Source organism: Salvelinus alpinus, chromosome 7 (assembly GCF_045679555.1).
Source record: "Salvelinus alpinus chromosome 7, SLU_Salpinus.1, whole genome shotgun sequence".
NCBI lineage: Eukaryota > Metazoa > Chordata > Actinopteri > Salmoniformes > Salmonidae > Salvelinus > Salvelinus alpinus.
The window spans coordinates 47,381,749-47,407,587 of record NC_092092.1 but is presented as its reverse complement, the minus strand read 5'-3'; the positions used below and the strand labels follow the sequence as shown (position 1 = coordinate 47,407,587).

General features: G+C 42.1%; 1 protein-coding gene across 16 annotated transcripts in view; it reads left to right on the top strand.

Moving 5' to 3' along the window:
• The window catches only part of LOC139581102 (prominin-1-A-like), a 113,924-nt gene that overhangs the window by 16,496 nt on the left and 71,589 nt on the right, over nucleotides 1-25,839 (top strand). For 11 of the 16 annotated variants that reach the window (XM_071410516.1, XM_071410502.1, XM_071410508.1 and 8 more), the window contains exons 2-3: nucleotides 17,882-17,940; nucleotides 18,597-18,623. In XM_071410516.1, the coding sequence (XP_071266617.1) occupies nucleotides 17,882-17,940; nucleotides 18,597-18,623 (86 nt within the window). Of the gene's footprint in view, nucleotides 1-17,881; nucleotides 17,941-18,596; nucleotides 18,624-24,980; nucleotides 25,340-25,839 lie in introns of those variants that run through there. The other 5 variants (XM_071410509.1, XM_071410510.1, XM_071410504.1 and 2 more) reach the window with 2 other exon arrangements.

Below are 25,839 nucleotides of genomic sequence, written 5' to 3'. Positions count from 1 at the left end.
TCTTATCTCTTTGAGTTCTCTCTGATGTGCTTTCAGCTGCACACTGTCTGTCACTATTCTGACATACTGTACGTGTGTATGCTTAACCCTGCCTATGTGTTTGTGTTTGTATGCCTGAGTAATACTCTGTGTTGGCACATGGACAGTATTAGTGTGGACTTGGCAGATGCAGCCAAGAGCTTCAGCTGCCTCGATAAGACCTCTGTTTGCCTGCAGCTTCACACAAGAGCCTAAACTGCCACAATAAGACCTCTATTTGTTTGCAGCTTCACACAAGAGCTTCAGCTGCCTCGATAAGACCTCTGTTTGCCTGCAGCTTCACACAAAAGCCTCAACTGCCACAATAAGACCTCTGTTTGCTTGCAGCTTCACACAAGAGCCTCAACTGCCTCGCTAACATCTCTGTTTGCCTGCAGCTTCACATATGCGCTCCTGATCCACTGTTACAACAGGAAATGCAAACGTGGAGTGTATTTGAGTTTTAAAAAGGCTTCTAAAGTTTGTAATTATTACTTTGAAAACTCAGACTTGATTTGCACTAACGAAAAATGTATGAACCCCTACAAAAATGTATATTATAATCCACATAATAATGCACATTTCCTGTTGCTGCAGGATAATCTTTCCTACTGTAGAAAACTGGCTCAAATTAAGATCCTACACCTGTATCTGTCTAATAAAAACAGCAATTGAAATATAGCTTAATCTTAAACTAATTTGCCTCGTCTCCCAGCTTTCTAATTGAAATAAGTGCGTTAAGTTTCTTGCAGTCGGTTATGACCTTATAAACCACTTAATACCTTTTTTATTAGCACTCCACTATGGATGCACGTCAGTGAAGGCTGCTGAGGGGAGGACGCCTCACAATAATGGCTGGAACAGAGCAAATAGAATGGCATGTGTTTGATACCATTCCACTTATTTCACTCCAGCCATTACCACAGGTCCGTCCTCCCCAATTAAGGTGCCGCCAACCTCCTGTGATGCACATCCTGAAAGACAAGACATTCTCTCCATCTCTTCCTCAGACAGACCCGTTGGCTCTGTTTGTCAAGACGAATCCTGTTCTCCCTAGCGACTGGATCTATGAGGGCTTTACAGTGTGACCATTTTGCTCGCATATGCGTCTAAATATTTAGCTGTGCGACCTGGAACTTTAATTTAGGAGCACCAGTGCGCCTAAAAACATTGTGTGGTGCCAGGACAACAACCTCTTCCTCAACGTGATCAAGACAAAGGAGATCATTGTGGACTACAGGAAAAGTAGGCCGAGCACGCCCCCATTCTCATCGACTGGGCTGTAGTGAAGCAGGTTGAGAGCTTCAAGTTCCTTGGTATCCACATCACCAACAATCTAATATGGTCCAAGCACACCAAGACAGTCGTGAAGAGGGCACGACAAAACCTATTCCCCCTCAGGAGACTGAAAAGATGTAGCATGGGTACTCAGATCCTCAAAAGTTTCTACAGCAGCACCATCTAGAGCATCCTGACTTGTTGCATCACTGCCTGGTATGGCAACTGCTCAGCATCCGACTGCAAGGCACTACAGAGGGTAGTGCGCACGGCCCAGTACATCACTGGGGCCAAGCTTCCTGCCATCCAGGATCTCTATACCAGGCGGTGTCAGAGGAATGCCCTAAAAATGATCAAGGACTCCAGCCACCCTAGTCATAGAGTGTTCTCTCTGCTACCGCACGGCAAGCGGTCAGGAGCGCCAAGTCTGGGTCCAAGAGGCTTCTAAACAGCTTCTACCCCCAAGCCATAAGACTCCTGAACATCTAATCAAATGGCTTCCCAGACTATTTGCATTGCCCACCCCCCCCCAACCCCTCTTTTACGCTGCTGCTACTCTTTGTTATTATCTATACATAGTCACTTTAATAACTCTACCTACATGTACAGATTACCACAATTACCTCGACTAACCGGTGCCCCCGCACATTGACTTTGTACTGGTACCCCATGTATGTAGTCTCGCTATTGTTATTTTACTGCTGATCTTTAATTACTTGTTCCTTTTATTTCTTATTCTTATTCATATTTTTTAAACTGCATTGTTGGTTAGGGTCTTGTAAGTAAGCATTTCACTGTAAGATCTACTCCTGTTGTATTCAGCGCATGTGACTAATAACAATTGATTTGATAAGCTGGAAGTAGAAGCCTAAGTGTTATTGTTTATTTGTTTACTCCAATTAGGGGAGGGGTGGTAGGGTTTGCGGGGAATGATAAAGGAAAATATATTTTAAAGATGTGTGTGTGTGTGTGTGTGTGTGTGTGTGTGTGTGTGTGTGTGTGTGTGTGTGTGTGTGTGTGTGTGTGTGTGTGTGTGTGTGTATATATATATATATATGTGTGTATTTGTATGTATGTTTATATATGTATATATGTATGCATGTTTATATACAGTGGGGAGAACAAGTATTTGATACACTGCCGATTTTGCAGGTTTTCCTACTTACAAAGCACGTAGAGGTCTGTCATTTTTATCATAGGTACACTTCTACTGTGAGAGACGGAATCTAAAACAAAAATCCAGAAAATCAAATTGTATGATTTTTAAGTAATTAATTTGCATTTTATTGCATGACATAAGTATTTGATACATCAGAAAAGCAGAACTTAATATTTGGTACAGAAACCTTTGTTTGCAATTACAGAGATCATACGTTTCCTGTAGTTCTTGACCAGGTTTGCACACACTGCAGCAGGGATTTTGGCCCACTCCTCCATACAGACCTTCTCCAGATCTTTCAGGTTTCGGAGCTGTCGCTGGGCAATACGGACTTTCAGCTCCCTCCAAAGATTTTCTATTGGGTTCAGGTCTGGAGACTGGCTAGGCCACTCCAGGACCTTGAGATGCTTCTTACGGAGGCACTCCTTAGTTGCCCTGGCTGTCTGTTTCGAGTCGTTGTCATGCTGGAAGACCCAGCCACGACCCATCTTCAATGCTCTTACTGAGGGAAGGAGGTTGTTGGCCAAGATCTCGCGATACATGGCCCCATCCATCCTCCCCTCAATACGGTGCAGTCGTCCTGTCCCCTTTGCAGAAAAGCATCCCCAAAGAATGATGTTTCCACCTCCATGCTTCACGGTTGGGATGGTGTTCTTGGGGTTGTACTCATCCTTCTTCTTCCTCCAAACACGGCGAGTGGAGTTTAGACCAAAAAGCTCTATTTTTGTCTCATCAGACCACATGACCTTCTCCCATTCCTCCTCTGGATCATCCAGATGGTCATTGGCAAACTTCAGACGGGCCTGGACATGCGCTGGCTTGAGCAGGGGGACCTTGCGTGCGCTGCAGGATTTTAATCCATGACGGCGTAGTGTGTTACTAATGGTTTTCTTTGAGACTGTGGTCCCAGCTCTCTTCCGGTCATTGACCAGGTCCTGCCGTGTAGTTCTGGGCTGATCCCTCACCTTCCTCATGATCATTGATGCCCCACGAGGTGAGATCTTGCATGGAGCCCCAGACCGAGGGTGATTGACCGTCATCTTGAACTTCTTCCATTTTCTAATAATTGCACCAACAGTTGTTGCCTTCTCACCAAGCTGCTTGCCTATTGTCCTGTAGCCCATCCCAGCCTTGTGTAGGTCTACAATTTTATCCCTGATGTCCTTACACAGCTCTCTGGTCTTGGCCATTGTGGAGAGGTTGGAGTCTGTTTGATTGAGTGTGTGGACAGGTGTCTTTTATACAGGTAACGAGTTCAAACAGTTGCAGTTAATACAGGTAATGAGTGGAGAACAGGAGGGCTTCTTAAAGAAAAACTAACAGGTCTGTGAGAGCCGGAATTCTTACTGGTTGGTAGGTGATCAAATACTTATGTCATGCAATAAAATGCAAATTAATTACTTAAAAATCATACAATGTGATTTTCTGGATTTTTGTTTTAGATTCCGTCTCTCACAGTTAAAGTGTACCTATGATAAAAATTACAGACCTCTACATGCTTTGTAAGTAGGAAAACCTGCAAAATCGGCAGTGTATCAAATACTTGTTCTCCCCACTGTATATGAAGGGTATGTGTATGTATGTGTCACGGTCATCGTTGCATGAAGAAGTGGACCAAAGCACAGCGTGGTAAGTGTTCATGATTTATTCTCAAAAAACACTTGAACAAAATAACAAAGAGCAAAACGACAACGAACAGTTCTGTCAGGTGCAGAAACACAAAACAGAAAATAACTACCCACAAAACACAGGTGGGAAAAGGCTACCTAAGTATGGTTCCCAATCTCAGACAACGATAGACAGCTGTCCCTGATTTGAGAACCACACCCGGCCAAAACAAAGAAATACAAAACATAGAAAAATGAACATAGAATACCCACCCAAATCACACCCTGACCAAACCAAAATAGAGACATAAAAACCTCTATAAGGTCAGGGCGTGACTGTATATATGCCAAAAATATATGGGTGATTGGAAGTGATGCAGCCAATTACATTGATGGAAGCTTAAATCTATCTGCAATATTAAAGCTGATCTACCCACTAAAAAAAAATATAATAATAAAAAGACATGTCAGTCAACCCAGAAAATGTCAAGAACTTTGAAAGTTTCTTCAGGTGCTATAATGAATCTGGCTCTCATGAGGACCACCACAGGAAAGGAAGACCTAGAGTTACCTCTACTGCAGAGGACAAGCCATGGACATTAGACCAATGGAAATATGTCCTTTGGTCTGATGAGTCCAAATTTGAGAATTTTGGTTCAAGCGCCGTGTCTTTGTGAGACGCAGAGTAGGTGAACGGATGATCTCTGCATGTGTGGTTCCAAACGTGAAGCATGGAGGAGGAGGTGTGATGGTGTGGGGGTGTTTTGCTGGTGACACTGTCTGTGATTTATTTAGAATTCAAGGCACACTTAACCAGTATGGCTACCACAGCATTCTGCAGCGATACGCCATCCCATCTGGTTTGCTCTTAGGATGTCTATCATTTGGAAGTCAGGTCATCTGATGCAGCACTCCATCACTCTCCTTCGGGGTCAAATAGCCCTTGTACATCCTGGAGGTGTCTTTTGGATCATTGTTCTGTTGAAAAACGAATGGAATTCATAGCTCATAACCACCACGTAAACCATCAGTATTTACTACTGCAGGATTACCTATGCGTTTATAAATGTTTATGTTGTAGGTTAATTAAAAATGTAATACTGTATATAGCCTTTTATGTATTATTTCATTAATGCACAAAAGACGGGTTTGTTGTTAAGCAACAAAACCGACAAGTGCTCAGCTTTAGGGTAATTGGCTAAGATTGTTGACAACATTCGTCTCCAATGTTTATTGAAAACATAAATACATTTGCTAAATGAGCACAGTCTCTGAAATGCATTGTTACAGTTGTTGGTTAGGAAGCTAGTGAATTTTTGTCATATTATCATAGACATGACATCAGTCAAAACTAGAGGTCGACCGATTATGATTTTTCAACGCCGATACCGATACCGATTATTGGAGGACCAAAAAAAGCCGATACCGATTAATCGTCCGATTTAAAAAAATATATTTTAATAATGACAATTACAACAATACTGAATGAACACTTATTTTAACTTAATATAATACATCAATAAAATCAATTTAGCCTCAAATAAATAATGAAACATGTTCAATTTGGTTTAAATAATGCAAAAACAAAGTTTTGAAGAAGAAAGTAAAAGTGCAATATGTGCCATGTAAAAAAGCTAACGTTTAAGTTCCTTGCTCAGAACATGAGAACATATGAAAGCTGGTGGTTCTTTTTAACATGAGGCTTCAATATTCCCAGGTAAGAAGTTTTAGGTTGTAGTTATAATAGAAATTATAGGACTATCTCTCTCTATACCATTTGTATTTCATATACCTTTGACTATTGGATGTTCTTATAGGCACTTTAGTATTGCCAGTGTAACAGTATAGCTTCCGTCCCTCTCCTCGCTCCTGCCTGGGCTCGAACCAGGGACACATCGACAACAGCCACCCTCGAAGCAGCGTTACACATCGCTCCACAAAAGCCGCGGCCCTTGCAGAGCAAGGGGAACAACTACTCCAAGTCTCAGAGCGAGTGACGTCACCGATTGAAACGCTATTAGCGCGCACCCCGCTAACTAGCTAGCCATTTCACATCGGTTACACCAGCCTAATCTCGGGAGTTGATAGGCTTGAAGTCATAAACAGCTCAATGCTTGAAGCACAGCGAAGAGCTGCATGCAAACGCACGAAAGTGCTGTTTGTATGAATGCTTACGAGCCTGCTGCTACCTACCATCGCTCAGTCAGACTGCTCTATCAAATATCAAATCATAGACTTAATTATAACATAATAACACACATAAATACGAGCCTTTGGTCATTAATATGGTCGAATCCGGAAACTATCATTTCGAAAACAAAACGTTTATTCTTTCAGTGAAATACGGAACCGTTCCGTATTTTATCTAACGGGTGGCATCCCTAAGTCTAAATATTGCTGTTACATTGTACAACCTTCAATGTTATATCATAATTATGTACAATTCTGGCAAATTAATCATGGTCTTTGTTAGGAATAAATGAACTTCACACAGTTCGCAACGAGCCAGGCGGCCCAAACTGCTGCATATACCCTGACTGCTTGCATGGAACGCAAGAGAAGTGACACAATTTCCCTAATTATAAGAAATTCATGTTAGCAGGCAATATTAACAAAATATGCAGGTTTAAAAAATATATACTTGTGTATTGATTTTAAAGAAAGGCATTGATGTTTATGGTTAGGTTTGGTGCAACGACAGTGCTAAATCATCACCCGTTTGGCGAAGTAGGCTGTGATTCGATGAGAAATTAACAGGCACCGCATCGATTATATGCAACGCAGGACATGCTAGATAAACTAGTAATATCATCAACCATGTGTAGTTAACTAGTGATTATGTTAAGATTGATTGTTTTTTATAAGATAAGTTTAATGCTAGCTAGCAACTTACCTTGGCTTCTTGCTGCGTAACAGGTAGTCAGCCTGCCACACAGGCTCCTCGTGGAGTGCAATGTAAGGCAGGTGGTTAGAGCGTTGGACTGGTAACCGGAAGGTTGCAAAAACGAATCCCCGAGCTGACATGGTAAAAATCTGTCGTTCTGCCCCTGAACAAGGCAGTTAACCCACCGTTCCTAGGCCGTCATTGAAAATAAGAATGTGTTCTTAACTGACTTGCCTAGTTAAATAAAGGTGTAAAAAAATATCGGTGTCCAAAAATACCGATTTCCGATTGTTATGAAAACTTGAAATCGGCCCTAATTAAATCGGCCATGCCGATTAATCGGTCGACCTCTAGTCAACACCTCAAAACAAGGCATGTTATCAAGAACAAGATAAAATTAGCTCAAACGAGCCGCCATGATTCCCAACATGGCAGCTTCTTGCCATTATTGCTAGCTATATAGCAATCCAGAATCACAACAACACATGGCCTTCTGCATCTTTGAAGCGTGCTCACCGTTTTCGTGAAGTTGTTCGCTAACCCATCTATTAGTGACCAAATTTCGCTATGTCAATAATATTTAATTTCACAGACTATATCTCCATTTCCTCAGAGGAAGATGAAGTGACATCGTTATACCAGACTTCAAATAAAATCCCATTTTGTGACAGTCCCTGCCAAGATGATCCCCATTCAACACTCGTCAGGTTGTGCTTACTTCACTGAACTGGGCTCTGCTTTTCCACAGATAGAGTAGCTTTGTTGGGGAAAACGCAGAAGTTTGTCAATGCAATCCCTGACCCAGAAAATAACATTGCATTCTACTCTGCCTTTACAAGCAGGGAGGGGTTGAGTGAATTGAACAATACCTTGGAAATGTATCTCAAAGATATGCAGTTTTTATACCGTTTCCACCAGTAAGCCTGTTATATGGATGTCCCCCTATACGGGTGAGAAGGTTTAAGCTGGGGTGATATTCGAATTTTGACGGTGCCACTGGCTTTTTTTCTTTTGCCCGTTGATTAGTATTTTTCATTCCAACCCAAGGTCTCATCAGTCACAGTGCCTTCATGGGTAAATGCGAGTGAAGGAAGAATGAGTGCATGGGGCTTGACTTAACAGTCTCTTTCTCTCCCTCCCTCTCTCCCAAACAGACACACACAATATGTCCCTCTCTCTTTCTCTCCCTACCTCTCACACACTTTACCTGGGTACGCTTCTCTGAGACATTGATGAAGCGATGCATTTTTTTTTTAAATATCTGTGTCGGCCTCCTGCCTCTTCAGTTATACTCTGCTCAGTTGAGCAGCTACAGAATAACAGATTTTGGATTATCACCTCATTTTGGTGGCCAAGGCCCGGGTCTTGCACAGTTGTAAAAGAAAAAATGGCATGCTGCGCTAATACTAGGTTGTATAGGAATCGTATAACATTTTGGACTGCAGAAACTACCACAGAATGTGTTTCACTTTCATTTTTGCTACTCTCCTCATTATAATTTAGACTATACGGGGTTTCTTCTGGATCTTAAAGGGGTTTAGGTGGTAGGCGTGGCAGGGGTGGCAGGGGGCATGGAAGGGGTGTGACAGGGGGTGCGGTCTGCCCGTCGGCTTGGTTGAATTTAAGATAATATTTTAGAGGCCCCCATCTTGGCGGTGTAGAGAAATGTTTGCATTTTTAAGCCAATTTCCTGCAATTATACACATTACACAAAATCATTGTTTTTAGCTTTTATTAGCTTTTATTTCGGTGAATGTTAGTTCTCAAAGATCATATTATTTTAAAAATACTTTTTAAAAAGTCCATTATCTTTTGTACATACTCTGTCTGGTTTTAGTCGTTTAAGTGTACACTGAAAGCACTTTTCCATCCCGAAAAAAATTAAAACCATACACTGTCCCGCCCAAGGATTTCAATGGCATAAAAAATACTGCTATAGGAAAATCCCTCAAAATATCCTACAGCAGTGATCATGATGATGAAGATAATACTGTGTCGATCCAGTGCCTTGCATCCCAAAGTGCATAATTACAAGGTTCACTCACCTTATGGTTCACAGTTGGGTGATATTCGGAGTCCATTTTGTGGACACTCCCCATGGTTATTACAGTTCATTCAAATGAGAAAGACTGATTAGGAATGAGTGTTTACGTCATTCTTTGTATCACCAACCTAGGCTCCCTTCAGATTCAGATCATCTTTAGAGATGATTAATGCGCCACTGAACTGGGTACATGTATTGTGTGCCCCAGTGAGTGGGCTTAGACGTTCACTCAAATCAATTAAAGTGCTGTGCTAATCACTCTTGTTTTACATGGACACCCAGGGGGCTAAGACTGAGGATTAGCATCACACTGTGGGTGTTTGGAGAGATGTAGGGCGGGAGGTAGCGTAGTGGTTGGAGCATTGGGCAAGAAATCGAAAGGTTGCTGGTTTGATTACCCGAGCCGTCAAGGTGAAAAACCTGCGGTGTGTCCTTGAGCAAGGCACTTAACCCTAATTTGCTCCAGGGGTGCCGTAGTACTATAGCTGACCCTGTAAAACAACACATTTCACTGCACCTATCCGGTATGTATATATAAAAAAGTTGTGATTATAGTTTAGATGGCATAGTCATCCTCTATTGGTACCATTAGACCAGGGGTGGGCAATTCCAATCCTCGAGAGCCTGATTGGTGTCACAGTTTTTCCCCAGCCCCAGCTAACACACCTGACTCCAATAATCACCTAATCATGATCTTCAGTTTAGAATGCAATTTTATTAATCAGCTGTGTTTGCTAGGGATGGAGAAAAAGTGTGACACCATTCAGGCCCTTGAGGACTGTAGTTGCCCACCCCTGCATTAGACAGTATCTCGTTAATCCCTAGATTAAATGTTCGTGCCCCCATGGAAATTTAATTAGCATAATACAAAAATATTTATGTTTAAGCAAGAGTTATCGTTTTGGGATGGGCTGCGTCTCAATCCACTGCATCCATCGGGCTCCCGAGTGGCGCAGTGGTCTAAGACACTGCATCTCAGCGCAAGAGTCGTCACTGCAGTACCTGGCTCGAATCCAGGCTGCATCACATTCGGCTGTGATTGGGAGTCCCATAGGGTGGCGCACAATTGGCCCAGCGTCGTCCTGGTTTGACAGGGGTAGGCCGTCATTGTAAATAAGAATTTGTTCTTAACTGACTTGTCTTGTTAAATAAAGGTTACATTTAAAATAAAACATCTGCCAATGTTGGCCTTCCGCATCTGCGGTAGAAGGTGGCAGAGCTACAGCGGTGTTTGTCAGACAAGGAGACATCCCAAGAAAATGTCTGTAGCATCCAACTACAAACTAATATGACCCCTTTATGGAAAGATGAGACTCTTACGGACACGATTGTGTCCTCCGTTTTACTCTACGATCCCCACAAGTGTCATGGAACTTGTCTGAAGTCGGTACCGCCAATCTGACAACCTCCAATCTGTCCAAACAGTTTGGGCTACACACTGATTCCACCCACCATCGAAAGGTGAGACTCTCACGGACACATAGGCCTACATGTCGGTTGTTTTGCTCTAGGACGCCCACATGCCTCACAAGACTCTTCTGAAGGTAGCCTGTTCTCAAAGTATATATGGAAGTACTTCCATATAAATCTGTCAATGATGGGCAGTATATGAAAATCTCACCCATTCATCAGTTCTGTTTCCTCTTTTCCTCTTAGGAAAAGTAATAAACTTGAACTTGAATTAGCCCAGGTAACTCAACCCCAGAGGTTGCCCACTTGCTACTTTCTTGCAGGGTGTGCTGCAGGCAGGATATCCTGTTTAACACAGGCAAAGATATGGATGCAGTAGAAACCTATAGGGGCTCTTTGTTCGTAAGAGCCTACCTACTGGGCAAAACTGGTTGAATCAACATTGTTTCCATGTCATTTAAACCCCCAAATCTATGTAGTGACGTTGAATCAACGTGGAAACGAATTGGATTTGCAAAAAGCCCTCAAAGTAAAGGCATTTCTTTTTATGTCCAATGACATGGTGAATTTGTTTATTAATTTCATGTTGAATTCACGTTAGTCGACAACTCAACCAAATGTAAATCAAAACTAGACGTTGAACTGACTTCTGTGCCCAGTGGGTATCTATCTAATCAGTTGATGCTGCACACCCGTCCTAAGCAAAATGGGCTACCTCTGGGAAAACTCCAATGAAATATTTATCAAGCAAGGTTTTTCTTCTTTCTTCTTTATCTCCACTCAAAGGCTGGTATAGAGAATATAGATGCTGCTGCGGTAAAATCCACCACTCAGGCTCGGAGGTGGTGAGATGCTAGCTGGCTCCCCCACGCTACCACAGATAGAGTTACGGAGACGGAGAGAAGTGGCGTGGGTGGGAAACCTAATCAGAGGCAAATGTGAGCTGCGCTGCCATTGATGGAGGAGGATTAGACGATTCTATTCACTGAGCCCGAGCTTGGATCCCATCCACGTCCATATCTCTCTCGCACTCTCTTTTCTTTCTCTCCTTCCAGAGCTGCTCGTCATTAGTGCCTCCCGATACACAAGCGCACTCACATACACTCACTCATTCACTCCTCAGACCTACACATTCATAAACCTCTCCTAGATGCCTCGTCCTCAGGTCGAAGGAAAGGTTAGTCATCAGGCGAGTAATTCACTGGAATGTTTGCCTTTGTACAGGTGCTTCTAATCTATGCCTCCGTAAAACATTTTCCTTCGCCTCTGAAAATAGTGAGGTCGATACCCACAGGGGATCCCATCCATCTCAAAGACACAACAGGTTGTCCAAATACCTCCTCCGCCTTGTCACATCAAAGCAGTCTTAAGTCCTCTGGGAGACAGCAAAGGAAGTTTTCCAGTACATGGAACAAACTGTGAAACGCACCTGAGTGTTCGGATGAGATTTCAGAACATTTGTTTGTGTAGAAAACATTGCTTGGGCTTACACGATTACGTGAATACCATAGAGTTGGGTATCATCTTGCTATCAAAAGAGACCTGCGTTGCTGTGTTTTCCCATCACTGATTTATTATATTCCTTCAGATCTTTTGAAATCAAAAGGAGCAACCCCTGTCTCGAGTCAGGTGATATCAGACCCAGAGTAGGTGTCAGCCATCAGATGAATCAGAAGCACATTGAGTTCCGAGTTTAGGCCGGCAGAGAAGTAGCTTGGGCAGCCACTTTATGGATCTCCACTGTCGCCTGGGCTTGATGTGCACAGCCGGTAATACACTCGTGTCCCCTGGTGACCCGGGTCTTACATAAAACATTCTCCACTCAGGCTGGAAAAGGCTTCGATGTCCTCCTTAACTAGATTTAATGGCGAGAAGGCTAACATTCCTAGGCATTAGCCACACTAGCATGGTGTTGGAAAATGGTGTTTCACAATGAAAGTAGCCATATTTTCCTTTGTTTTTTTTTGCCTTCTCGCCATGAAATCCAGCCTGAATGGAGAATGTTTTATGTACGAACCGTTCGCCAGGGGACTTGTGTGGATCAAGCCCAGACTATAGTGGAGATCCATCCATAAAGATCACTAGTAGCTGCCCAGGCTAGTACAGAAGTAGTGGATGGGGAACCCTACCGTACTGTTACAGTATCTAGTCTCCCACTGGCATTGAGTCCTACCTGTCTTATTATGTAATTTAACCCCCCCCCCCCCTTGCTCTACTACCTCTTGGAGTCACACAGTAAGAGACACGGCTCTTTTGTTTACCACTGGGCCTAAGGGACTGTTTACATCCGCCTGAGGAATGGGAATTCATGCACCATATTCAAACCATGTCAGCTGGGTTTAGGGCTGGCAGAATAGGAGGGTGATAGCACAGCAAACGTCTGACCTCCATTGTGTGTCTGTTTCTAAAGCCCTACTATCACTATATCCCCCCCTGACTCCAAAACCCATTGGATCTCTTCTCCCGGCTATGCTTTACCCTGAATATTACGACTGCATGTCATCTACATTTCAGCCTTTATAATTGTTGTCACAGTAAGTCGGGCACAATTTGATGTCGTCATGAGTCAGATTATGGTGAGTGCAGGTACTGACACACGAGCAGCGTTTTAGGTCAGTGAACTAGCTTGCCGACAATTTTTGCTTTGGCTTATTATAAGCATGAATGAAATAAAACCCAATTATGCCTAATTATTGTATTTTTAAAAAACGATGTTGCTTTGGGATATTTAACCAGACATAACAATTCCAATGTAGATGTAAGCTTTTCAAACAGCTGCGGTACCATGTGCTGTGAGTTTACGTTTTTGCGTTTACAAAGCGTCTAACTCTTTTTGGGTTCAGTGGGAGGTCGGGGCAGACTGTATCACTTCTGAGTGGTCAGTTTGAGGTTGTCACTACCACTGTCAACACTAGCTGCAGAATGTGTTACCTATGCCGTGAGGCTTTCCAGCTTTGAAGTGAAGTCTCTCTCTCACTCTTCTCTCACCCACCCGCCATCTTTGACTGACCAAAAAAACAACTATTGTTACACAAGGGGTTTACATCCTAAAATTAAACTCCAACTCAGTATTAAGTACAGAGCAGACCAGTACAATGTTATTAGCTCAAAATGAAGACAAGAGAATCTCATACAAGGCCCTCCAATACCTGCCTGTCTCTGTGTGGATTGCCAAAAGAGGCTATTGTCCATCACACAAAGTGGAACAGGAAATAAATTAAGAACTGTCACATAGTTGGGACAGATGGCCCTGTGTCTCATTCGCTTAACAACACTGTTAGTGAGGTAAAGGTCGCAGGCCAGTTTCTCTCCATTAGCGTGAGAGAGTCTCCTCGGGCTAATCCCATTAGCAAATCAGCTAGCAGCACGGCAGCTGACATGGGTGTACACATGCTAATTGGAATTAATTGTGTGAACATAATAGTAATCTCACCTTTGTTCATTGCTTGCCTCCTCTTCTCCACACAGCATGAGTTTCAATGAAGCACAGGGATAATAGTAACACTTGACTCAGATTTTCAGTCAAATCATGTCGACTGTAGGTAGCTAGTAGCAACCCGTGTGGCAGATAATGGCAGCGTTCATTTGGAGTGACAGGCGTAAACTGTTATGACAGTTAACGCCTGCTGCACCAATGTGTCGGAGGAAACAACGTACAACTGGCTACCGAAGTCAGCATGCATGCGCCCCGGCCCGCCACAAGGAGTCGCTAGCGTACGATGGGATAAGGACATCCCGACCGGCCAAACCCTCCCCTAACCCGGATGACGCTGGGCCAATTGTGCACCGTCTCATGAGTCTCCTGGTTGTGGCCCGGCTGTGACACAGCCTGGGATCGAGTGTCTTAGACTGGTGCGCTACTCGGGCGGCACTTAAATTACCCATTACGTATTGATCAATACCCAGGTTAACCATCCAACCATTTCATGCGGATGAATTACCTGATGCATGGAAAAAGTCACGACCGGGCTGATGGAAACAGGAAATGCCGCTACAAATGAATAAATGCTGACAGACAATTTGTCCGTTCGACATGGTGGGATATTTTTGTGTCTGTAAAATTAATTATGCCAGATATGGCAGTGGAAACACCTTTATGGACAAATATTTATATAATAACCGTTATATCGAAGTAAACTTGGAGTCACGCAATGACTCAGGAAAGCACAAGGTGGTGAAAGTGCACTGTGATTGGCTTGATGTTCCTTTCCAATAAATATTGAGGGTCTTATTCTGGTGACATGATGATCAATGCTCGGCTGCCTTTTGACAAATAAAATAATCTCACCGTTATCCATAATAATCTCATCATGTACAGTTGAAGTCAGAAGTTTACATACATACACCTTAGCCAAATACATTTAAACTCAGTTTTTCACAATTCCTGACATTTAGTCCTAGTAAGAATTATCTGTCTTAGGTCAGTTAGGATCACCACTTTATTTTAAGAATGTGAAATGTCAGAATAATAGTAGAGAGAATGATTTATTTCATTTTTATTTCTTTCATTTGTCATTATGGTGTATTGTGTGTAGTTTGATGGGGGGGAAACATTTAATCAATTTAGAATAAGGCTGTAGCGTAAAATAAATTGGAAAATGTCAACGTGTCTGAATTCTAACCGAATGCACTGTATATTGCAGCCTATTAGAGGATCTGGAGGCATGGCTTGTTGGAGTTGTGGCCTTGGGTTAGCTTTCTTTTTGCCACCCATGGGCAAAAGTGTCATCCCAGTTCATGTGCTATGTGGTACTCTGTCAATGAAGTTTGAGCTTGTACACTGCCAGTACTACAGTCTTAATGAGACTGACATCCAATGCATGTGATACTAAAGAGCTCCATTGTTAAGACAGTCACCATTTCATTACAATATGATTTGCCAAATGTGTTTTATTAGCCATACATTTTATGTAAACATATACTGCATTTCTTACAAATACAATCAAATGTAATATATTTCACAAAACATTTCCAAATGCATTTTAACATTTATTTTCTAAATATATTGATAAATACATGTGAAAATATTGTTTAATTTATTTCAGAATGTATTTTGAAATACATTAAATACTTCTCCCAATGCATTTAACATATATTGTGAGTTTCATGTTACATACATTTCTATATACATTCTGTAGTATATGTTGGAATGTATTTAAAATGTTTTTGAAATACCTTATTTGGCCAATTTCTTTTTATATTTCACATGAATCCAAAAAAAAAAAGTATATAAAAAATATATATTTTAAGATTCATTTTTTTCTCCATAAGATTACTACTTTTAAGCTGCTGCTGCTTGCTATGCAGGCCAGCCCCTCTACCCTGATATGTACTGTAGGTAGCTAGCTAATGTGATTACACAGAAGGTATCTGTAACAGGCTGACCAAACCGGCTCTGTCTACCCCACCAGACACATTCATGACACGCAGGTTAAGATACCAAAATCAACTGTGAACCAACTATATTAATAACATTCCTAGCTAATTTGTCCAGGGAGGTAAACATTGGGTTGTTTTACCTGAAATGCATATGGTCCTTTTTTTAGCTGGATCTTTTTAGAATTTTTACCCATTTTGAGTCATACAAAATTGTGTGTTCCCTACTCCGACAATTAATCTAAAGATAAAAAGGGGAAACCTAGTTAGTTTTTTGTTAATTTTCTTAATCTCTCCTCGTTCATCTTTCTTTTTCTGTGGATTTGATATGGCGGTTGGCAACCGACTTTAAGGTGCAACTGGAGTGAAGTGAACTGGAGTGGAGTGTGGACATTACATTTACATTTAAGTCATTTAGCAGACGCTCTTATCCAGAGCGACTTACAAATTGGTGGACCTCGTTCATCTTTCAGTCACCCACGAGGGTATATGTTCGTAAAAAACAATCAGTAGATGGGAGAGGCGAGACTTGCATCGCATCAAGCTCTAAAATGGAAAAACGTCTGTAATTTTTTTTTGCAACACTCGCAACGCGGCCGGTTTGGTCAGCGTGTAAGTTATCTTCTGATGAGCAAACCCACTGACCTGGTTAATGGATTTCCCCCTTTATCAGAATGTGAGGGGATATTGACAGTGGTCGATTCAATGTCAAATTGAACGGTCAGAAAAGTGAAACCAGAGGTCTTTCTTAGATTCACTTTTCAACCCTGGGGGGAAACCAGTGGGGGAAACGTGAGCAATGTGTCAAAATAATTTTTACTAATGACTATTTTCTGGAAAGGACAGGGATGTACGCGCCAATCATATGCGAACACGTCCTAATTTCAACACAATTTAATGTCAAGACAAAGACAATGAAGTAGGTTTTCCATGGAACACGTGTTAGTTTGCCACTCAGATCTTCATAAAAGCAAGAATAATTGGGTGAAAGAGAAGCCCGAAGCGACCTCCTCTCTTAAAACACAGCCCATCCTTTGAATAATAGATGGCCCATCTTTGCTAAAAAAGTGCCTGTCAACGATTCCCTCCCTTCCTTAGCGTGTCTTTATTAGCATTTTTGTCCATTTCTGCCTGTGATAAAAACCCTGCATTGCAGCAAAGGAAAGCCCCTTGTCTTTCTTTTTCCATCTCATTCCAGGGCGCTTTAAGCCTCTGAGAAGCATTGCTCTACGCTGTCATCATTTGTGAGAAATGAACAACCCCGCTGCAGGTCAAATAGCTGTGGGAAGAGTACCCCACTCCATGCTCTATCAAGCTCATGCCCCCAATATGCCACATAGAGAGGGCATCGAGTGGGTTGGAGGAGAGGCAATCTTGGAGAATGTTGTCGCAGTATTTTTGTCCTCAGCAGTGTGTCTCAGTAATATGACGTCCGCGGAAAGTGTGGTGCTTGACCCTTTCACTTCACGAAAGCGTTGTGCTTGACCCTTTCACTTCACGAAAGCGTGGTGCTTGACCCTTTCACTTCACGAAAGCGTGGTGCTTGACCCCTTCACCCCATGACTTTGATTCCGCCTCATGTCAGTTTGACTCCTAACAAAATAACATCAGTGGCTATGTTGTCCTCACATTGAACTGAAGGGTTCTTTTGGATTTTTTTGCTTCGTAATCTGAACAGCTTTCGTATGTTTTTTATATATTTTTTTATAGCTTTGTTAGGTGTTTAGATTTGACCTGCACAATACATTTTTACTTCAACATGTCCATAGTAAAAGTGGATTTCTACACTTACTATAAGGTTTCATCCACCGCTAGTGAAGATGCAATAGCCTTTTGTTTTCTAGATCAGTGGATAGCTTTGCTGAACACACATAATTAAATAGAACACTATTATTTTGTATCTTTTTGGCTGAACCCCTATGGATATGATATATCATTTACTACTGTACAATTTAGAGGGTGAAGGTGGTCCTCAGGGGGTTGTGTTGTAAACGTTTCTGTACTGTACTTATGGGGGGAACATGATGTTGCGTTACCAACTATGCCAGTGCTGAGCTGTGACAATAGGGCTTCACGCTGTGTCTGTTTCCTCCATGTTGTTTCAGATCTCGTCATCAAAGTCGCCAAGGATAAATTTGGAGCCATTCAGTCGGAGTATCAGAAGGTAAGTGTGTGTTTGTGTACACACACTCTGTTTTATGTTTGCCTGTGGTTGTTTATACGTTGTTATGATTTCACATTAGTGTCACAGTTTTTCTTATAATACGGAAATTACGCATATTTCAGATGTTGCGAAAATGGCACCTCCCTTTCTGTTCTAAAGCAATGTGTTAATTGCTTGTGGAAGCCAAGGTATGGCCGTCCTTTGTGTTAGTACACTGGAAAAACAGTAATTGCCTCTGGCACTGTGTATGAAAACAAACAGAGGGAGAAATCAGTTGTGTTTTTGTCTAATAAATAGCTTTAATTAACAACTTGTTTTCTTTGAAGATCTAGGTTTCTCCTGAATCTTCAGAAGAAAAGTGTTAGAAAGTTTCCAGACAGAACTTTAATGATTTATTTATTAATCAGGATTAAACTGTTTTGAAGCCCCCACAGTCAATGGCGTGCCAAAATGTTGAAACGACTTCAAAGATGGAGTGTACAATATATTGAAGTCTATCGGTGCTCTTTGTCTGTGTGCAAATGTCTGGATATGCATGTCAATTTTAAGTTTGTTTTTCTGCTTCATTATTTGGTTTGTATGGCTTTGCCCTTTCTTTGACTCTGTGTTGGCTTTGTCTTCTGCATGCCTTCTTCATCTGACTTGGCAACCCTCAGCCAGAGAACATTGTTCTGACGCTCCAGGTAAAGTCTGCACACTACCTAGCTACCTTTACCTTCATTCACCTGTATGGGCCATGTCCTTCCCCACCTACCCCTCACCCATCTAGCATCCCTTTAGCTCTCCCATCTGTTGAACTGACCCAGCGGGCAAAACTGGTTGCAATGACGTCAGACTTTGCAACGATTAACGTCAGGTTGTACACTTGTGGCAAAAGGACATTTTGTTCACACGTCTTTTTAGCATACTAGACTAATACCTCTTTAACTGATTGTGATGTGGTTATCTGGCATCTCTTCAACCAGAAAAACAGATTTCAATTAGAAAATGATGTCATTACTTGGCACTTCCCATGACAAATTTTGCCAGCTGGGCTGGGGGTCTTGGAAACTACCTTTGGTTATGTTCATCATTGGAAATCCATTCAAAGTTATATGACAGTCACTGTATACCCAATGGGTTTATATGGGTTTGTACTATACCATGTTAAGTGCCTTCATTAATATGATCATGCAAGTCATACAATAACAGGCACAATTCATATCTGTGTACGAGCAATTTCCTAAAGAGTCAGATTTGTTTCGGACCAGGGATTTCGATGGCAACCATTCAGTCAGGCCGTGTAGTTTCCTGAATCCTCCGCAGTGTGTTTTTCCCTCGTCTCTCCCAGACAGCCAGTCAAACCATTGCCATGCCGAGCCTCACTTGAGCCCTAGATGTGCTGATGTGGCCAGAACTCCAGTTAATTCCTAAGACACTGACCCCCCTCCACCCCATATTCAGTACAGTCCTAGTCCATAAAGACCCTCATATATCACATTCCCATGCGGTAGGCGAACCTGCTGGAGACTGGAGAGGTTAGGTGACGCTTATCATCATATCTCTTACCATTATGTCAAGGGCAGTCTTTAGAGCGCCGGTTTAACCATGTAAAGGGTTGTTGGTAAGGATCGGACAGAGATGACAGTTTACTGCTACCATTACCATCCTGTGATACACTCTCTCGCAATCGGACAGTTATTCTGGAGAGAACATTTGTCTAAGTCACTTTTTCTCTCCTTGTTATGCACTGAGAGAATGGCTGTGTGTGTGTTTTCATCCCTAATTGGACAAATGCCAGTAGCAAGTGAGTAGCGGACAGCCCACCTGGGATCTTAACCTTGAAAATGAATCAGATCACATAGCGTTGAGTAACACAAAGTGCCCTTGCCAGTTGCCACCCAGTTCAAACAGCCGTGGGAAGCATTTGACAGAAAAATCCATCTAAACGCGACTGTAGTGGACGTGCAGAACCCTCAACAAAGACAAACAAAACCGTCCATGGGCAAATGATGAGGCCAAACCGTCAGAGCTGGTCAGACGTGGCTGCTTCGTTCATTATAGTAAAAGTCACACATTCCCTCCAGCTCTGAGATTTACCACGTCTGATAATGTGGAGAAAAAGAAGCCAGGGCGAAGGGGGCTTTAGGTAAGACAGGATTTTTCTTTATCCATAGCCTCCAGGAACTACCTGACTGATACCCAGTGAGCCTTACTCAGCCAAATAGTGGCTTTGGAAGTTGGATTAACTGAGCAGCTGGAGATTTAGAAACTGTCCCCAAAGATTTCGAAATTAGCAGAAGAGGAAAGGAGAAGAGGTGGAAAAAGTTCCGAATAGATTTGAGCCCAAGCGCTAAATGGCAAAGCAGCAAGCAACTGCCACTAAAAATACAACTTCTCATTTAGAAAACAGCCAATGTGGCATTTGATATGAGTCAGAAAAACATTTATTCTACTGTCAAAATTGACTACAAAATGTAATTAGGATCATTTTGGAATTTTGTGAAACTTGTGGCCGTGACTGCATCACAGTGTAAATGAAGGTTGGGTTTGTTTCAACCCTGCCCACATCTGGCAGCACACAAGTCATTATCAATTCAGAGGCAGCTACACGCAACCCAATCGTAATGCTCGTGGTCAATTTGGGTTGACTTTGGATATCCCTATGGGGCTAGTTAGGGACCATCGGTAAATTACACAATGTACATGGGACAATATGTTCACCCAGGGGTACCCCAACTTTTTGGGATCAGCGACCCATTTAGATTTTTACAAAAAATTGCGATCCACCGTGTAAAAAAAAAAATGGATGTACAGTAATCCCTCGTTTATCGCGGGGGTTACGTTCCGAAAATGACCCGCGATAAGTGAAATCCGCGAAATAGAAAACTTCTTTTTTTTTTTACAATTAGCAACTATTACATGTATACAAATACAGTGACTCACGTGTAGGCCGTTTCACTGCTCTTCAGACTGGGCCGCTGCATCCTGACTGCGCTCTGCAGTGTTCTCTTCTTCTGAAGCCCGCGGTGCAGGTGTGTTTGTTCGGGAGAAGAGCATAGTGATAGGCAGCTGTTGTCGCTCTTTTTTCTTCTTTGCAAAAAGATCCTTGTACACCGACATGCCACCATCGATTACGTTTGAGAACTGTAATGAACGGCTCATCAAAGGGTCCCATTCCTCAGCTACTCGCTTAAGTTCAGTGGCCATTCGCACCATGGTTGCTAAGCGACCAAGCGTTAGTCCTTCCTTCCTTCCTGGCCAACTTAATGTAAATTTGCCAAGCTGTTTTATGTACGTACACATAACTGCACGAGACGACAAAATGATAGCACAATTCGTAGCATGTTTTGATACAAGAAGCGGGAGTGAGTTTTTAGCGAATCAGAATGCAGAGCACAATGCACCAAAAAAAAATAAAAAATGCATTATGAAAATCCGCGAAATAGCGAATCCGCGATAAGTGAACCGCGAAGTGGCGAGGGATCACTGTAATCAAAGCCGAATGTTTACTTTTTTAATTGGGGCTATGACAGTCAATTACAAATCAGTCTGAGAGTACTTTTGACAGAATTTCAATCTGAAGGAAGTATGGTTTGAAGTGACTGAAATGCATCAGAAAGTTATTGGGAATTTCAGAAGATCATCAGGCAATAATTTGTTATTATATTCTGTGTAGAAAATAACATCATAATTGACGATGTTCTTTTCCCACCAGTCTGATTTTAGTGCCTGGTCTTGTTCACTCTGGTCTAATGAGTCCTGTGCGGCTTGAGGGAAACAGAAGACACATACGTGTTGCTGAGATTGTTATCTTTCAGTGACGGGGTCGTAATATTTTTTCCAAAGAATAGTCACATTTGTAGGAAGAAAACAGAAACCAATCTGTTCATTATAACCGCATCTAGTGGCTAATGGAGGTTACTGACGCAACACCGGTTCTATCAAACAAGTGCAATTGCTTATTTCTTTTCTCGCAACTCCATTTTCAAGTCAGGTGTAAACCACGTGGCGAATTTGCCTATATGGGTAGAGTTCAATTGAAATGTTTAATACAGAAGAAATATCCCAAAAATATGCATAACCATGGTAGCAATTGAAATGGAACAGTTTGGAGATAATGGGAAAATTATTAGACCGAAGGTGAGTACAGTCATGGCCAAATGTTTTGAGAATGACACAAATATTAATTTTCACAAAGTCTGCTGCATCAGTTTGTATGATGGCAATTTGCATATATTCCAGAATGTTATGAAGAGTGATCAGATGAATTGCAATTAATTGCAATGTCCCTCTTTGCCATGCAAATGAACTGAATCCCAAAATACCCATTTCCACTACATTTCAGCCCTGTCACAAAAGGACCAGCTGACATCATGTCAGTGATTCTCTCGTTAACACAGGTGTGAGTGTTGACGAGGACAACGCTGGAACTCACTCTGTCATGCTGATTGAGTTCGAATAACAGACTGGAAGCTTCAAAAGGAGGGTGGTGCTTGGAATCATTGTTCTTCCTCTGTCATCCATGGTTACCTGTAAGGAAACACGTGCCGTCATCATTGCTTTGCACAAAAAGGGCTTCACAGGCAAGGATAAGATTGCACCTAAATCAACCATTTATCGGATCATCAAGAACTTCAAGGAGAGCGGTTCAATTGTTGTGAAGAATGCTTAAGGGTGCCCAAGAAAGTCCAGCAAGCGCCAGGACCGTCTCCTAAAGTTGATTCAGCTGCGGGATCGGGGCACCACCAGTACAGAGCTTGCTCAGGAATGGCAGCAGGCAGGTGTGAGTGCATCTGCACGCACAGTGATGCAAAGACTTTTGGAGGATGGCCTGGTGTCAAGAAGGGCAGCAAAGAAGCTACTTCTCTCTAGGAAAAACATCAGTGACAGACTGATATTCTGCAAAAAGTACAGGGATTGGACTGCTGAGGACTGGGGTAAAGTCATTTTCTCTGATTGTTTGGGGCATCCGGAAAAAAGCTTGTCCGGAGAAGACAAGGTGAGTGCTACCATCAGTCCTGTGTCATGCCAACAGTAAAGAATCCTGAGACCATTCATGTGTGGGGTTGCTTCTCAGCCAAGGGAGTGGGCTCACTCACAATTTTGCCTAAGAACACAGCCATGAATAAAGAATGGTACCAACACATCCTCCGAGAGCAACTTCTTCCAACCATCCAGGAACAGTTTGGTGACAAACAATGCCTTTTCCAGCATGATGGAGCACCAAAAGTGATAACTAAGTGGCTCGGGGAACAAAACATCAATATTTTGGGTCCATGTCCAGGAAACTCCCCAGACCTTAATCCCATTGAGAACAAATTCTGACAAACTCCAAGCATTGATTATGCAAGAATGGGCTACCATCAGTCAGGATGTGGCCCAGAAGTTAATTGACAGCATAGCAGAGGTCTTGAAAAAGAAGGGTCAACACTGAAAATATTGACTCTTTGCATCAACTTCATGTAATTGTCAATAAAAGTGTTTGACACTTATGAAATGCTTGTAATTATACTTCAGTATTCCATAGTAACATCTGACAAAAATATCTAAAGACACTGAAGCAGCAAACGTTGTGGAAATTATTATTTGTGTCATTCTCAAAACCTCTGGCCACGACTGTACACAACAGTTCACCTGACACAAGACTGAGTCCAAACATTACACTGTTTATTTTACGTGCATTTTACACGTAAAATTTGTACTTTTCACCGCATTTGTTGATAACAACATCTAAAAATAGATTTTACATTCTGTAACATGATAAGATTATTCATGTCAAATGTGGGGTAGATGCAAGATAAGACAAAACAATTACAAGGGTTTGAGTGAGAGGACTAACTGGTGTCTCCAAGTGGCCACACACCTCTCCAAAGCTTGCACAGTACGTAAGCAATTTCAATGCACTTTTATGACTCAAAGAAGTGTCTCCAACTATGAGGTACTTTTTTTGAGCTCTCCTAGCTGTGCCGTTGATGAACTAGAGCAAACACACCTATAGTTGTTTACTTTGGAACACAACTCTGCATCCCCGCCATCACACAATTACTGTTGTTGTTTTCGCAATTCAAAAACTGTCCATTATCAATCCCAATCTGGTTCAGGTGGGCATGATTTGAAAGCTTGTTCTATTGCCAACATGACTAGCTAAGTTATAAAATATGATCTTAAAGTGTTAGGCTTTTACAAGGCAATTCAGAGAAACGGATGTTGATTTTGGTGGGCATAGAATGGAGACATGAGTGCATTCAGGTGTGTGTGCCATGGCACATTTTCTTCTCAATAAACAAACATAGGCTCATTCTGTTCAGAACAAGCCAGGGTATGACGCCATGTCATCTTGTAACTGTACATCAAACATAGTGATCATAAACGTTGACACTGTATATGACATGACTTTTATGATTTGGTAATATGACGTGTTTGGCATACTTGTATGACATCAATGCGGTATTTATTATAATCCTTATTATAATCTCATCTTTCAAAGTACAGTACATTGAGTCATCTTCATTTACAGCACTTCCCTCACTCAGACAACAAAACATTTGCTTAAATTGCACAGATTATCGGTAGAGATGGGGGGGGGGGGACTTCTTGTTGCGCGCAGTGCTCAAGTTCTGAACGTCTGTCAGTCAAAACCCATACAGCACTGAGAAGCGCACAGCCAGAGCTCTAATGTCATGTTTAGCAGGTTACTGTACAGCCACTATGTTCCAATTTAGATGCCTATTAGTGTCTAAATTTGCCATTTTCAACCCGTATACGGGAACAAATATTGAAAGCATTTAATGAGAAAACTAAAAGTTGTGCTACATGAAAATATTGTCTAATTTACATTGTGTCTAACAAGCCCCGGAGATTGGCTATCCAAAGTCAAACCTACTTTGCCTCAGTCGCCTATCTGAAGCTAATTGGTAGAATAATCTGGCTAACACTTCCCACCTGTGAACACACACAAGAGACACCCACATCAAACCACACCCCAAAACCAACTCGCGTTTGATTTCAGTGTTGGCCACTAGCATTTCTTAATAAACCAAATCAGGAAGTGCAGTTGCCCTTTAAAAATATTAAGATTAGAGTGAATCAGTAGGGAAAGCCATGAGAAGAGGCCAAGTCATTCAGACGTTTTGATAGCGGCCCCTTTGATCCTTTCATAACGAAGCAACCCATTGAACATCATTGTGACAAGTTACATACGGTGCAGGAACTACAGATCCCTATTGATTTTTCCAATTTTCAAAGCCCTAGCTTACTTCAGTTGACATAGGAGGAGATCAGTGGGACGGCAGCCTTACATAACAAGGGGAGATGGGAGACAGTGTTTCACGATAACCAACGGGATCATTTGAGTGCTCTCAAGTTCGGCCCATGTGCTCAAGCCTATATGTGACTCACCACCTGGATTCGGTCTCAGGTAACAAAATGTGAAATTATGTTTTATACATTGGATTAAAGTAGAGACTCAGAGCTACAAAATGGTATATCATACACTGCATTTGAGGAACAATGGGGAAGTAATTCTGCTATGAAAGTTGATCAAATTGTAACCTCACTTTTGAAGAAATCACCTTTGAATGTTTTGGTATTTAGTGAAGAGCTCTTCTTTGTCTACACCCATTCAGCACCGTTCACACCCTCTTAAGCTTTATCCCCACCCATCTCGTTTCGCTCTCGGAGGGCACACTTGACGCTCTGGCCGATGATTTGTTTACCTCCCGATTACATGAAAACAGCCTAACCAGCTCAGCTGGTAACAATTTCATTATGCATTTTTGCAGATGTTTACTGACACCAGCAATATTCAACGGGTGTTGTACACACGTCACGTAACGTTAGCTAACGAGCCAGCCAGCTAACGTTAGCTAGTTAAACAACAATGAACAAAGTGCCAACAATGCCTAACATTAGGCTCTA